At 45.7% G+C, this 15,000-nt stretch overlaps 1 protein-coding gene across 2 annotated transcripts in view; it reads left to right on the forward strand.

The window, feature by feature from the left end:
- The first annotated feature begins 453 nt into the window (after positions 1–453).
- LOC147604727 (serine/threonine-protein phosphatase PP-X isozyme 2-like) overlaps positions 454–15,000 on the forward strand; it is a 65,497-nt gene continuing 50,950 nt past the window's right edge. The window contains exon 1 of one of the 2 annotated variants that reach the window (XM_086794637.1): positions 454–818. In XM_086794637.1, coding sequence (XP_086650763.1) covers positions 678–818 — 141 coding nt within the window. In that variant the 5' untranslated portion in view covers positions 454–677. The remainder of the gene's footprint in view (positions 819–15,000) is intronic. The other variant, XM_086794638.1, reaches the window with a different exon arrangement.

Below are 15,000 nucleotides of genomic sequence, written 5' to 3' on the forward strand. Positions count from 1 at the left end.
TGGCCTGGTCTACACACGACCGTGAGAGAGAGACACACCCACCCTTGTGCTATATAGAGAGGGAACGAGAGAGCGAGAGAGAGATTATCTGATTAATTGCCTTCAAACCCCAAGAAGGGCGGTGGAAAAATCTCGAAAGCTGGAGACCCTTCAAGGCGGTGGGAAAATTTAGAAAGCTTGGTTTTTTTAATACTAAAGTTGATAGGCTCACACCTCAACCTTACCATTTAGTAAGACGCCATAAGATAAAAACCCTCCCCCTCACTAATGAATTAATACAAAAACAAGATTGGGCACCAATACATTATATTTAGAGTATTTGTCAATTTTATATATCCTTGATATCTTAATTTACAATATACGATACACATAAAACATAATTTGAATCATCATCTCTCCTATTCACAAGGTACCAACAAATGCCGCATCACAAAATAGGAAAAAAAATTGAAAAAAAAGAGAAAAAGAAAAAAGAGCCAAAGGCATCGGAGCGGGCGACACGACGAGGATTCTGGTTTCTCATCAACTGGCGAGAGATTTCCCCCCTTTTCTTCTTCTGACAGTTGCACAGAAAGCTTCTGGTAGTGGCATTGCTGAGGAAGAAGGAAGAAGACGACGAAGAGGAGAAAGAAGAAGAAGAGGGTCTGTCCTTCTCCGTGCGGGTCTTCGCCACTGCCATGTCCGACCTGGACCGCCAGATCGAGCAGCTTAGGCGATGTGAACCCCTCAAAGAGTCCGAGGTCAAGGCCCTCTGCCTCAAGGCCATTGAGATTCTCGTCGAGGAGAGCAACGTCCAGCGCGTGGATGCTCCCGTCACGGTAAGCGGAATCAACCTCTACCCCCCCCCCGCCGCACCCACCCCCTGCGGCTTCATCCCCTCTCTGCTTCACTCCCTGCCATGGATATGGCCACTGTTAGGGGTCAACAGAGATGGAAAGTGATCCCCCCCCCGCCCTGCCCTGCCCTGCCTTGCACACACACACATATCTGCGCCCATGTCATGGATGTGGTCGTGGCTAGGGTTTTGACAGAGATGGAACCTCTATTTTTTCCCACGCAGCCTTCACATACAAAATGTCTCCTATTTTCTCAGCTGCTTCTTGCCTGCAAAGGACATGTCTACAGCAGTGTCTAACATTGATGGAAGCTACTTTACACACAAGACATCCCCTTTTTTTCTGCTACCATGGACATGAGGGCCTAACAGTGTACAATCTTTGTACCTCCCATCATCAATGTGTTTTCTTGCATTTCAATCCATGGTTTCGTCCTATACTTATTCATTAGTTATTAGGGTTTTAGCAAGAACATCCTTTTTTTTCTTTCCATCTTAGAGCCATTTGTTAGGTTCAATCCTCATGCTTCACCATATGACTAGGGATTTGAAATCTTGATTCATGAATCGAGAAGAAACAAAAAGGAAAGTATCGTGAAGAGGCTTTCACAAGAACATCCTCCTTGCAACTCTTGTATAGCCATCAAAAACTCTTCTGCATCTGTGCTTCTATGATTCATGCATTTGTAAATTGCATTTCTAAATGGAACCACCCTAGGAAGACATGGAAGGTTGCGACTTGAAACCTCTGTCCAGATCCTTGCATGAATCTCTGCATTCACCCTTTCATTGCGAAATTTCTTTTAACCCTTCGGTTGTAAGGTACCAAGCATCCATGCGTCTTTATGCATATCAATCCATGATAGGATGTTCTATCATTGTAGTCATTAATAATGTTGGGGGAGGAAAATGCATGATTATTTTTAAACGTTTTTGAACATCAAATCAAACTCCTTTATAAGTCCTAGGGTATAAAGGACCTCCTAAAGGATAACAACCTAGGTGTGTATCCTTTGTGAGGGTTTGTGAAGACTTCTCGTGAATCTTTTCCTATGTGCAATACTTTGTGAGGCCTTAATTGGTAGGTGGTTTTCCTCTGCTCTAATGGGAGCACATTGTGTGCGCACGTGAGTCGTAACACATTTCCATCCGTATTGATGAGTTTACTTGGTGGCATCATCTATGTGGTTTAATCTTTCAGAGAGAAGGGGTGGAAAAATGGCTCATCTCAAGATCTATGTGTTTCTTTCCTTAATATGGCATGGGTGGCAACATGTCATTAAGAGTTAATGTGTGACAACCTCATTGACATAGCATTGTGGCAGCATGTTAGTCTACATGTGGTGGCCTTGGTGATCCTTGGTGGTGGTCTTCATTGACTTGTTGTATATGATCTACTACAAGAAACAATATTCCTAGGAAAAGTACTAGTAGGATCTTATCACTTGGTGACCTTGGTGATACCTCATATGGCAATTGTAACATGCGGAAGCTTCGGGGAGTTATCAGTTGTGGGACAATTTGTTGCTGGCCGCTTGGTTATATACTGGCCGACTGCTGTTGTGGAGAAGTATAAATAGGTGAACCATAAATCATTTGTGTTATCTCACAAATCACGGAGTGCTCAAGCAAAACAGGGCTAGGACAGCCAAGAAGTTGCTAAAGCAAAGGGGTGGAACCGCCTTGTCTCAGCAACCCTATTCCTCTTCAAAGCAGGAGGAATGGAGAGGATTTTTGTTGCCTTCCTATCCTTGAATGGTAGAGGTCGCATGAACTTATCATACCTATACCTAACTCTGCTTACTAATGTCATGTCCTTGTCCATTAGTGTGACCCTCCTGGCATGGGCAACACAAATGTTACTATCATTTAATAAGTCTATAAGGAAGTCCTTGCACAACTCTTGAAGACATGCGAGGGCGCTACTTTGCCATTTAAAGTAACCTTTTCACTTTATTCTGTCGCTAATGGATCTGACAATCCTCAGCTCTTGGAAATTCTTTAAGGCCTTGTCTCTCTCAACGAGAGATCCAATGGTCTTATCCTTTTTGATCAATGTGGCTTGGTTGGTCGTAAGTTGGTTCATCACTCTATCCAACTGGGCAGAAGATTTCAAGGTAATGGGGTGGTAGAAACCGCTGCTTAAGGTCACGGACAAACTCGTCCCAAACATAAGCTGCCATACCTAATCTGGTGTGGGCATGAGCCCACTGGGTCCACCAAGGAATGGCCTCACCTTCCAAGTACCAATTGGCTAAGATCACTCTGTCAGTATCGTTCTTTCTAACTGATGCAACCATGAATAAAGAGTTGTGGGGTCGAGTTTACCATTATACTTATTGAAGTTTATTTTCTCGAGAAAATGATTCGAGGAAGCCGCTGGTGTCGATCTTGCGTTCAAAGCCACAAGGTAACGCTCATGTTCCACGCGTCGCATGGCTGTGTCTTCGCGTTGTCGGATCTCCAATGCATGCATTTGCAACTAAAGCATTGAACTGGGCTGTGGTTGTGATCCTTCGAGAGGGTCCCTGCGTAGAGGATCTGGAATCTGGGATACGGAAGGAGAGGGAGGAGGAGATGAAAAACGCGGCGCTAGAGAACGGGTGCGCTCTTCCAAAGAGCCAGTATCTGTGCCTTCTGCTCTTCCAACTTGGTACTCTGGTCTGCGATTGCTCGCATCATCTGTTGAAACATCTCTGTAAAACTCATGCCTGATGCCCTAGCTGGGTTGCCTGGTGCACTTTGATCCCACGGTTCCTGGTCTCTCTCGTCGTCGAAGCTCGCCATAGTAAGAAAACACACTTCCTTTCCGGAGCGCAATCTGGACATCCACTGTGTGTGCGGGAGACTTCTAGAGGCTTCTGGAGGTTGAAAACCAACGTCCTTGGAGGGACAGGAGTCACTTTGAAAGGGGTGGTTCACCGGAGTCTGAAAACCAACCGCGCGAGTGAAAAAATTTCTGGTTTCTTGCTGAATCTTTACACTTGAAGTAGGCTCTGATACCACTGTAACATGCGGAAGCTTCGGGGGAGATCGGTGTCACGTGCATCCCGCACTTGGATGCCATGTAGACATTTCTGTAGAGAAGGTGCAGGACCTAGGATGGTGAACTGGTCCCATGTGAGCCTAGTCCAGGACGAGTCAGCCAGGGATCCATCTCAGTCGTCCGAGGTCAGGTGTGCACTGTCCTACACATGAGTCCAAGGTCAGGTGTGCACTGTCTTGCATATGAAACAGTGCCAGTCTGCGCTGTGAGTCTCCCTCTAGAATGATGTCAGTGATTCTGTGTATCTAGTATGGCACCGGATGCCAGATCACTGAGTAGTTAGTGTTTAGAACAAGGGGCCAGCCCATAGGGCTACCCCGGATCTTAGTGTGGGCATGGGAATGCTGTGGAACCACCGGAAGGCCCAGGTTGAACCCACCAGCCATGGAGGGGCTGTAGGACAGCCCTAGGGCAAGAATAAGGCAGATTCCAAGAGTTTACAGCCTTTACATGGCTGTAGGGCAAGTATGGGGCAGCCCATACAGGCTGCCCAGCCCTTGGAAGGTGTGCAAAGGCTGTGCCCAGCACTCTGGAAGCAGGCGCTTCACCTCCCAGCCAGTTAGGAATAAAATGCAGAATTTTATGGATTTAATTCAGCATTTATTGCTGTATTTTCAGGAGTCGTGGGACATTTAAGGCTGGCCGCTTGGGTTTATGCTGGCCAACTGCTCATGAGTAGTATAAATAGCCTAGCCCACAATCCCATTCATTCATCTCATTATTCACCAAGAGCTCAAGCAAACAAGGGCTAGACAAGCCAAGGAAGTTGCTAAGCAAAGGGGTGGAGTACCGTAGGTCAAGGGCAGGGAATTCCCAGCCAAGAAAGGTCCAAGATTGCTGTATTTTCTTTCAGATTCACATCATTCTAATAAAGCAGATACACCATCCGTGGTGGGGGCCCTACAGAGGGTAATTGGGACCCAATACTGTGTCCTCTCCATCTCTCCCTCTCTCTCTCTATTTTCTGCACATCTCCTTTCAGCTTGTGCGTTAATTTCTTCGCGAAAAGAGTGCTGAATTCTGAGTATTGAAGTTACCGATTGTTCTCCGAAGCTTCCGCATATTACAATCGGTAACTTCAGTGCTCAGAAAAACAGCACACTTGTTGCGACGAATTAATGCACAAAATTGAATGTAGATGTGCAGAAAACAAAGAGAGAGAGAGAGGGAGAAGAGGACACAATATTGGGTCCCGAATACCCTCTATAGGGCCCCTACCACGGATGGTGTATTTGCTTTTATTAGAATGATGCAAAACTGAAATAAAAGACTGAACCTGAACCTTCTTGGTTGAGGAGAATCCTCTGCCCTTGACCTTCAATCCTTCACCCCTTCTGCATTAGCTTATCCTTGGCTGTCTTGGCCCTTTGATCAGCTTCAGCACTTGGTGAAATATGAGATGAATGGAACTGATTTATGCAATGGGTATTTATACCCCTATCGGAGGCTGGTCGGCTGGTATAAATCCAGGCGGCTGTTTATAAATGCCTCACGACCTGAATAAAATCAGCATTAAATGCTAATAATCCTGCGCATGACATATATGGGTGCTAGCCACCATGCGCTTGTGCTTCTGGCTGCTGGGCAGCCTGTGTGGGCTGCCCCACACCTGGCCGACAGCCCTCTTAGGGCTGGATACCCTGTCGGGTGCCTGTCCAGGCTGTCCAGGGGCCCTAGGGCTGGCCTACAGCCCTTCCAGCCCATCCCATGGCTGGTGGGCACAGCCAAGGCCTTCCTGGCCCCTATGGGCGTGGTTCTACACCTCCCCCATGCCCACATCTTTGTCCTTGGGGTAGCCCTTGTTAGAAGTCATCTCCTGTCTTTATCAGACACCAGGGCCTCTGTTGTGGGTGTGCCCGCCCTTTGTAGGTGTTTTCTCATTTTTCCCCACTCTCCATATTTTTCCCCTATTTTTCCATGGTGTGGGGGGCAGTATTGGACCTGTCGGCTGTACCAGATGCTGGCCAACTGGTCACTGGCAGTCCCAGCTTCTCTCTGCTACTAGCCGACTCCACAGGTGTGAGGGCCGACCCCACCTTGAGAATCTGGCCGACTGGTGATATTTACTGGTCGTGGACATTTTGTCCTATCGGCTGTCCCGACTGCAGGCCGACTGCATATATGGGGCCATATAAAATGGCCCCATGGCTCCCCACTTCATTGTATCTTGTTTTCATCTTCGGGATCTTGTGTCTAGAGAAGAGTTACACGTCTGTCTCTGTCCTTCTGTTGTGCTGTCTATTTTCTGCACTCTACTTGCTCTTGTGGTCTCAGATTTGGTTATCATCTCCGTTGCGTATTTTGACATGGTATCAGAGCCCTAGGCTCTTGAAAGATCTTGGGAGTTTTCTGAGCAAGAGGGGGATTGTTGCGTTGCTGATTGGTGGATTGTTAGGGACTGTTCGGGAAGAGAAGAAGCAAGAGGAAGGCGGGGGCTGAGTTGTTGGACAGCCACTTGCAGGTTTAAAGTTTTTTTCCCACCCACCCACCCTTTTTCAGTTACATCCCCGCGATGGCAGATTTGTTAGAGATGGCTGAGAAGCATGTGAAGATCCCAACACTCCCCACGTTCCCAGTGGACTGTCAGTGGGACGGGAACAATCACGGCATGTGGAAGGTTATGATGGAGTCTGTGCTAGAGTCATATGACCTTGCTGATTTCATCGTTATCAGGGTTCCACGGCCGGAAGCAGAGGAAGGGGAGTTACTATCCAACGAGGAAGGACCGCGAGGCACAGGCACAGATGTGGGATCGTCTCAACGCCAGGGTCCATTCATTTATCTTCCTCAACTGCACACCGCAAGTAATCAATCACATAAAGCATATGACGCTGGCCAGAGGCATATGGCAGCACTTGGCTTCTCTTTATAACAGGGTATCGTCCATGAAGAGGATTTCCTTGGAAGTACAGATTCGGGTTATGAACCCTGCAAAGTCGTCGACGATGCGGGAGCACATTAACAAGCTGCAGGTCCTTCACAGCGGAGGTTCGGAGGCCTTTAGTTGGCCAACGGCTGAAAGACCGGGATAACAAGAAGGGCAAAGGGAAGGCTTCACCGGAGAAGTCTTCTGAGAAGAAGCTTGACACAGAACGAGAGAAACTGAAGGCCGAGAGGTCCTGCAATGATTGTGGCGAGAAAGGCCATTATTGGAGGAAGTGTCCTAAGCGGACTGGGAAGAGTGCTGATTCTTCAGCCTCAGCTGCAAAGACTCCTGCATTTATGCACGTAGAGATGATGGACTAAGATGCTTCATCGTCTTCGAGCGAGGAGGCAGTTGGCTTCACCGCAAAGGATACCCGGGAATGGATTCTTGACAGTGGTGCCTCCAGGCACATGACTCCGCCTCGTGACTTCTTTTTGGATCTGGCAGTCAGGTCGCATTTTCATTGGCGACAACTCCACCATTCCGATACAAAGTGAGAGTCGGATGGAGATTATTCTCGACGGCAAGGGGGGCAAGCATGCCTCCCGTGTTCTTTACGTCCCTGCTCTTGGTTTTCATCTTTTGTCAGTGCATGAAGTATGCAAGACTGGCTTTCGGGTGGAATTTGAGGAGCATTCAGTTGCTCTACGGGACCGTGAGACTGGCCAGGTTGTTTGGGAAGGCGGTGTGGAGAATGGTATCTACAAGCTCTCTGCACTCTCCTCATTGACAGGTTCTCATGTCGGAGAATTGTGGCACTTTCGTTTTGGCCACTTAAATGTGGATGCACTGCGGCGAGCTTTCCGGGACCAGATGGTGGCTGGCTTGCCAGATGTTGGCAGCAGGCAAGGACGTTGCAGTTCTTGCATACGTGGTAAGCAGCACAGGGAATCCTTTCCGAAGCAGGCTTCTAGGCGGGCTTCAAAACCATTGGAGTTGATTCACACTGACTTGTGTGGACCTCAGTAGACACCATCATTGGGAGGATCTCTCTATTTTATGCTGCTTGTTGATGACTGTATCAGATTCACGATTCACGTGGGTCTACTTTCTTTCATAGAAGGACCAAGCTTTTGCACGGTTCTGAGCCCGCAGCTGGAGTAGAGCCCCCACAACGGCAGGAGGCTCCATGATCTGTTCGAGTACCCAGGTGGTTGATGGGCACCCTTCGGGAGTCAGGTGTCACGGAGCCACCCTTCATGTGGACCATAGAGGACGGCCCTTGAAGATCGCACAGAGTCTGCGGCAAAAGCAATACAGCGGAGCTTTTTCAGGTAAACTATGCTTTGATGTCTCGTATTATGCGGGACAAGGAGCCCACTTACGTTAAGGAAGCCCTTTCACAGGATACTTGGAGGAAAGCCATGCAGGTGGAATTTGATGCCATCGAGAAGAACAACACATGGGAGTTGGTACCGAGGCCGTCGAAACGGTCAGTCATTGGTGTCAAATGGGTCTTTAATACCAAATATGCGTGAGATGGGTCAGTGGACAAACACAAAGCAAGACTTGTGGCTAAAGGTTATGCTCAGCGGCCAGGCATCGACTACGAGGATACCTTTGCACCGTCAGCACGGATGACCACGATTCGGACCGTTCTAGTCCTTGCTTCTTCTCAGAGGTGGCCCGTGTATCAAATGGATGTAAAATCTGCGTTCCTTAATGGTGACCTGCAAGAGGAGATGTATGTTGAGTAGCTTCCAGGCTTTGTTGTTCCAGGATCAGAAGGGATGGTTTACAGGTTACGTAAGGCCTTGTATGGTCTTAAGCAGGCTCCCAGGACTTGGAATCAGAAGATTGATTCCTTCTTTGTTCGGACTGGTTTTCAGAGATCGGTTGCAGATTCCAACCTGGATCTCTTTCGGGAACGTGGCTGGTTACGATTATCATCCTTTATGTGGATGATCTCATTCTCATCGGCAGTCATGTGGAGCACATTGGCGTGACGAAGGCTGCCTTGTCAAAGGAGTTTGAATGACTGACCTAGGCTTACTCCACGTCACAGTTGCATAGAAACGCGTTTCGTAGAGGTTCGAAACGTACGAAATGCTTCGAAATGTTTCGTCCTGTACGAAACGCGTTTTTTTTTCATCATGCATATTTTAAAAACCTACGCATCGAATCGTTTCGTACGGCACACTTTCGTTCGCCTTTCCGAGTGGCGGCCACCTGTACATTTTCGCCGATTTGTGTGCCAGCCTGCCATTGCTTGTGTCAGCCCGCCTGCTCCTTGGTGTCCTTGGGCCTTGTGGAGGTCTTCCAAAGGGGTAATGTCATGTTTTGCTTTATGTTGGTTTTCTTTGCACAACTCACAAAGCAGCACACTTTTTTCTCTTCCATCAATATTTATGGCATATCTTCCACGGTCCACCCTTGCCCTATTGAGGCCTAACTTCTAAGGCTATCTACCTTCTCTTCCCCTTGCTCTATTGTTGGCCAAGATGACAGTTAAAATCATGAATCATATAATGAGATTAGTTTATGTTCTGTGTCGCACTTGCAGGGCCAATAATCTGCATTTATCCCCGCCTTGTAGGATGCCTCGAACAGGTGATTCTCTTTGGAACAATGTCACCTTTGAGTCTAGATATGGTGGCTTGGGCTCCGGAAAGTGAAAATGCAACTTGTGTGCTGATAAGCACCATGGTAGTGTCACCAGACTGAAGGCACATTTGTCACAAACAAAGGATTTTGGCATCGGGCCATGTAAGCATGTGCCACAAGAAATCTATGATAGCCTAAAGGCTTGGAAGGCCATGCAGCTAGGTATCCCCCTTGAGGATGAGCTAGTTCAGGGCCTTGTGAGAGGAACTAGAGTACATGGGCTCTTTTTCACACGAAAAAGAGAAGTAGACTCTCCACAGCACAATTGGAGAGGCATGTCTTTTGTCATTGCAATCTCCGATTGCTAGAACAAAAGGGTCATCCCATTGCGTCTCGCCAAGTGAATCCAGATAAGATTGATATCATGAAGTTCAAGGAGATTCCCGACATTCCTCAAGAGGAGAGAGACATCTATTCTATGCTTTATGAGATCATGGCTGTGGCTCGCACTACACGATCTTCTCGAGAGGCTAGTACTAGTGGTGCACCTGCACCTCTAGAGGATGAGGCATTTGAGGACTCGGCTACCGGCAGTGACCTTGAGAGTGAGGCTGCAGAGGCAGAAGATGCAGATGAGGATGAGCATGAGGATGCATATGAGGATGGAGATAGTAGCTAGCAGCTGCCAACATCATTTTATTTCGACATGTTATTTATTTTGATCTTGGATTTTGAGTCATGACTCATCACCCACGTGGTGATCCTTTTGATTTCTGTTTAGTCATCAGTGATCACCCACGTGATTTGTGATATCATCATATCTTACATGTATTTTGTTTTTATTGAAATGAATTCAATGTGGTCTCTTATAAGTTATGTCAACAGTTTTTTCTTTTGTATATTTCAAGTTAAAAATATACATGCTTTTTCTATTTTGTATGAAACCTATCTTGTTTTCATCTTCGAGATCTTGTGTATAGAGAAGAGTTACACGTCTATCTCTCTCCTTCTCCTTTGCTGTCTATTTTCTGCACTCTACTTGCTCTTGTGGTCTCAGATTTGGTTTTGACAGTCCTATGGGTTGGCCCCTTTCCTATATGCAAACCCTAACTGTCTATACAGTGGTCTGGCATCCAATATCATACGAGATACACATAACCACTGACATCATTCTAGAGGGAGACTCACAGCGTGGACTGGCACTGTTTCCTGTGCAGGACAATGCACACTTGACCTCTGATGACTGGAGTGGGACCTTGGTTGACTTGTCCTAGACTGGGCTCACATGGGACCAGTTTTCCACTCTCGGGCCTGCACCTTCTATACATATATGTCTACGTGGCATCCAAGTGCAGAATGCACATGACAACAATGGTTGTATCTCGTGTCATACTCCCTACCTTTCACATCATGTGAAGGAAGAGTTATAATGACGTTTAGGCTCCTTGTTTGATTGGTTTTGTGCCTTCATGGAGAGGAATGGCATGTTTCACCACTTCCAAACATTTACTTGGATATCAAGAGCTAGAAAGAGTGAATAAATTTATTGTTGAAGTGAACACTAATTGAGAATTGAGTCAACACAATAATAAACTACAAAAGAAGGCTCTATTGCATTGCTAATCAAATGTAAGGCTCCAAGTACAACATCTTATAGTTATGAGGAGCATCTAGATTCACAACGTGCTCCTTGATTCTCTCAATCATCCCTAGAGTCTCTCAATGAATTCATGACCTCATCAAGATGACATCAATGCGACTAGCACCATGTAGGGGAATCGGTCGCAATCTCGAAATCCTTTAGTGGAGGTGGGGGTTTCAAGTTGCATTTTCTATGGTTGATCGAAGGCATCATCACAAGGGGGTAGGGGAAGGGCTTGCTCTTGGGCGGGCATTTAAGTACCTCTCAATAAAGAAAGAAAGATGACATCAATGCAATTTCCTCAAACACACAATGGGGATTATCACAATTTTGAACACTTCTATTCATCAGCATTTTCAGTGTAGTCTTAACTGTGAACTCGATCCACAGAGTCCATGCATAAGACTATGCATAGAGTCTAAAACTAATAGTGTATAAAATGATATCTTTCGAGATAATTTGGGGAAATTCATAATTTCGTTGTAGTATTATTAGATGATATCTTAGTTTATAGTTGAACCCTTGAGGAGCATATTGGGCATCTTAGGGTAGTCTTGGGGATTTGAGACGAGAATGACTGAATGCTAAACTCTCTAAGTGTGAGTCCTTCTGTAAGGAGCTCATGTACCTAGGTCATGAGATTTCTCGGGATGGTACGAGCATTGGTCTAGAAGGTGTTGGATTGGCAAGTTCCTAGGATAGTGAGACAACTTCGGGTATTCTTGGGATTCATTATCTTTCTTAAAATCTCAGTGAAGGATTATTCGAATTTGACTGTTCCTTTCAAGAACCTTCTCAGTCTCTCAGAGGATGGGGGTGTAAGTGTTTCTTGGGATGGTATGAGCATTGGTCTTGAGCGGATCTAGAGGATTGGTGAGTTCCTCGGATAGCGAGGTAACTTCGGGTATTCTTGGGATTCATTGTCTTTCTTAAAATTTCAGTGAAGGATTATTCGAATTTGACTGTTCCCTTTAGGAACCTTCTCAGAGGATGAGGACGTAAGTTTAATAGTCCTATTATGTGGAATGAGAGGCTTGAGGGGGCATTTTGGACTCTCAAGCTTAAGGTGAAAGAAGCATCTATTACATTTGTGATAGACTTGAGTTGAGAGGGAGGAAGGCACGGTGGGCAGAACTTATGTAGGACTTTGATATGAAGATTTAGTAAAGGAAGGGTAGTTTGAACCAGGTTGTAGATGCTTTGGGTTTGATTGGAGAAGTGAATCTTTTGGGTTTCATCGAGATTAGTGCTAACTTGTATGATTCCTTGAGAGAGCTGGGTCGGATCGATGGGCATTTTAGTCGGTATTGGCAGGAGATTCAGGCAAGGAGCTCCACTATTTTTAACCGGGACTCTGGGGTCGTACCACTTGTTATTTTTCCGGGATGATAGAGTTTGTTTACTGCATTGTGGTGAGAAATGAGGAAGATTCTTTATGAATGTCATGACTCTCCTACAGCAGGTCATCCATTTGTAGAACGGTCTTGTGATTTAGTAAAATGACATTTTATTGGCCTAAGATGAAGGCCATGGGCTACTAGACTCCGGAGGATACTTAGTGGTTTGCGATGTTTTTTCATGAGATGGAGAGATGGAAAGTGCTAGATCAAGCAGAAGCTGGGTGTCTTTGCACATCTCTGTGGTGACGTGGTGAGGACGAAATGTGAGCCTTGCACTAGATGCAAAGTGGTCTCGTAGTGTTTGGGATCTTGGGTACCTTGGATGAGCTTTGCTTAGATCTTTTCCTTGTATGGAAGGGTACTTTATGTGGACACCGTGCAGCTAAGGACAACTGCAATGCAAGTGGGGGAGGATGTGAATACCTCACGTATGGGACATAGAAGATAGGCCCGTGGGTAGGCGCAAGTGCCATGGTAGGTGATGACATGGCAAGTGGTGGACTTGACCGAACTCAATATACATATATATAATATATATATATATATATGTGTGTGTGTGTGTGTGCGCGCGCACGCACACACACACACACATATATATATATGTGTGTGTGTGTGTATATATATACATATATATATATATATATGTGTGTGTGTGTGTGTGTGGAGTGCGCGTGTGTGAGCATATCTTGATACAGAGTTCTACACCCACTATTGGGCACTGATGACGTTAGTGGGGATGTCGTAGTATCTAGTCCATACTATGCATAATGGAGTTGATAGTTATATAGTCTTGTGGGTTGACTACCATGAGTATATAACATGCACGTTCCTAAAAGGTGAATTTGGGCATGTTCCTAGATTCATCTAGGTATATAATTCAGCCATATTAGCGGACATGCAGATTTCACATTGTGAAGTTTTCGTCCGAGTTGCGGCCAATTGATATTGTGCTAATTCTTTGTATCTTTAGCAGTGCATTTGTCCTATCAACTACTTATTTGTTGTACTAATTCTTTGTATTTGCTACTTTCCCTAGTGCTAGGCTTCATTATGGCTGAGTCTACCCTGCATCTCCGGAGGTTTGATAGAAACGCAGTACGAAGGGCTTTGTGTGAATATATGCTCTTATGTGTGTGTGTGTGTGTGGAGTGCATGTGTGAGAGCATATCTTGATACAGAGTTCTACACCCACTATTGGGCACTGATGATGTTAGTGGGGATGTCGTAGTATCTAGTCCATACTATGCGTAATGGAGTTGATAGTTCTGGAATAGTTGAAATGGATGATGCTCTTACCTTGGAGAGGCCTTTTACTGACACGGAACTTGATAATGCATTGTTCCACCTCAGCAAATACAAGTCCCCTGGCTGGGATGGCCTTACGGTGGAATTTTATTTTTCTTTTTGGGATGATTTGAAAGAGGTCCTTTTGCGAATGATCAATGTGGCCTGGCAAGAAAATCAGTTGCCGCACTCTTGGAAGCATGGCATAGTCAAGCTTGTCCCCAAAAAACATCTGTGTGATCATATATCAGATTGGAGGCCTATTACTTTGATGCATGTACTTTACAAACTTATTGCCAAAATGATTGTACATAGGCTTCACAGGATACTGCATGTAGGACTTCATCCTCATCAGTATGGGTTTGTGCCGCGAAGACAAATCCAGGACAATATATCCAATCGCATCAAGATGTGCTTATATTGCAGGTGGATATTGCTAAGGCATTTGACAATGTTCAATGGGATTTCATCTCTCAGATCATGACAAAGTTGGGCTTTGGTCCCAAGATGGCAAATGTTGTTTATTGGCTTTATTCTGGCTGTACTGCTTAGTGCATTCTTGGGGGCCATCTGTCTCGGTCATGGATATTGGGTCGATCAGTTAGACAGGGCTGCCCTCTTAGTGCTCTCTTCTATGCCATTGCGACCCATCCTCTTTTGATGTATCTTGATCATCTTACAAACACAGGACAGATGACTGGTCTTAAAATCCCAGGGGCTACATCTTTTTTGGCACAAGCATTTGTTGATGATTCCTTCTTCATGCCACAGAATTCTCCTCAGGAACTTCGCATGCTTACGGCCACTCTTTCTTTATATGGGTTGGCAGCGGGATTGCATGTCAATTTTGACAAATCTAAATTACTCCCCCTGAAAGAATGTGACTGGCATTCTATTCTTTGGCCGGGTCAGGTGGTGCATTCCAGAGATATTGTCAGGCATTTGGGATATCCCATAGGATGGCATATCACCAGAAAGCAGCAGTTAAAATGGATTTTCCAAAGACTTCAACATAAACTAGAATACTGGAAAATTTCTACTTGGCCTCTTCATGTCAGGCTCAGAATAGTACAATCCATTGTGATGTCCTATGTCCAGTTCTATTTGCCCTTGCTGCATTGGTCCTCCAGGGATATTTCAGCTTTTATGTCTCAAGCTATGGAGATGTTATGGAAGACAAAAACTGCTGTGAAAGCATTGAGACTGATGAAGATGGAAATAGTGTGCTCCCCAAGGATGCATGGTGGACTTAATGTCCTCAATATAAGATATCATGTACTTGCAAGGAAGGCTACAATGTTGCATACTTTCTTCCGTCAACAG

This window comes from Cibotium barometz, chromosome 61 (assembly GCF_041138505.1).
Source record: "Cibotium barometz isolate CiBa-2024 chromosome 61, ASM4113850v1, whole genome shotgun sequence".
In the NCBI taxonomy this organism is placed as follows: domain Eukaryota; kingdom Viridiplantae; phylum Streptophyta; class Polypodiopsida; order Cyatheales; family Cibotiaceae; genus Cibotium; species Cibotium barometz.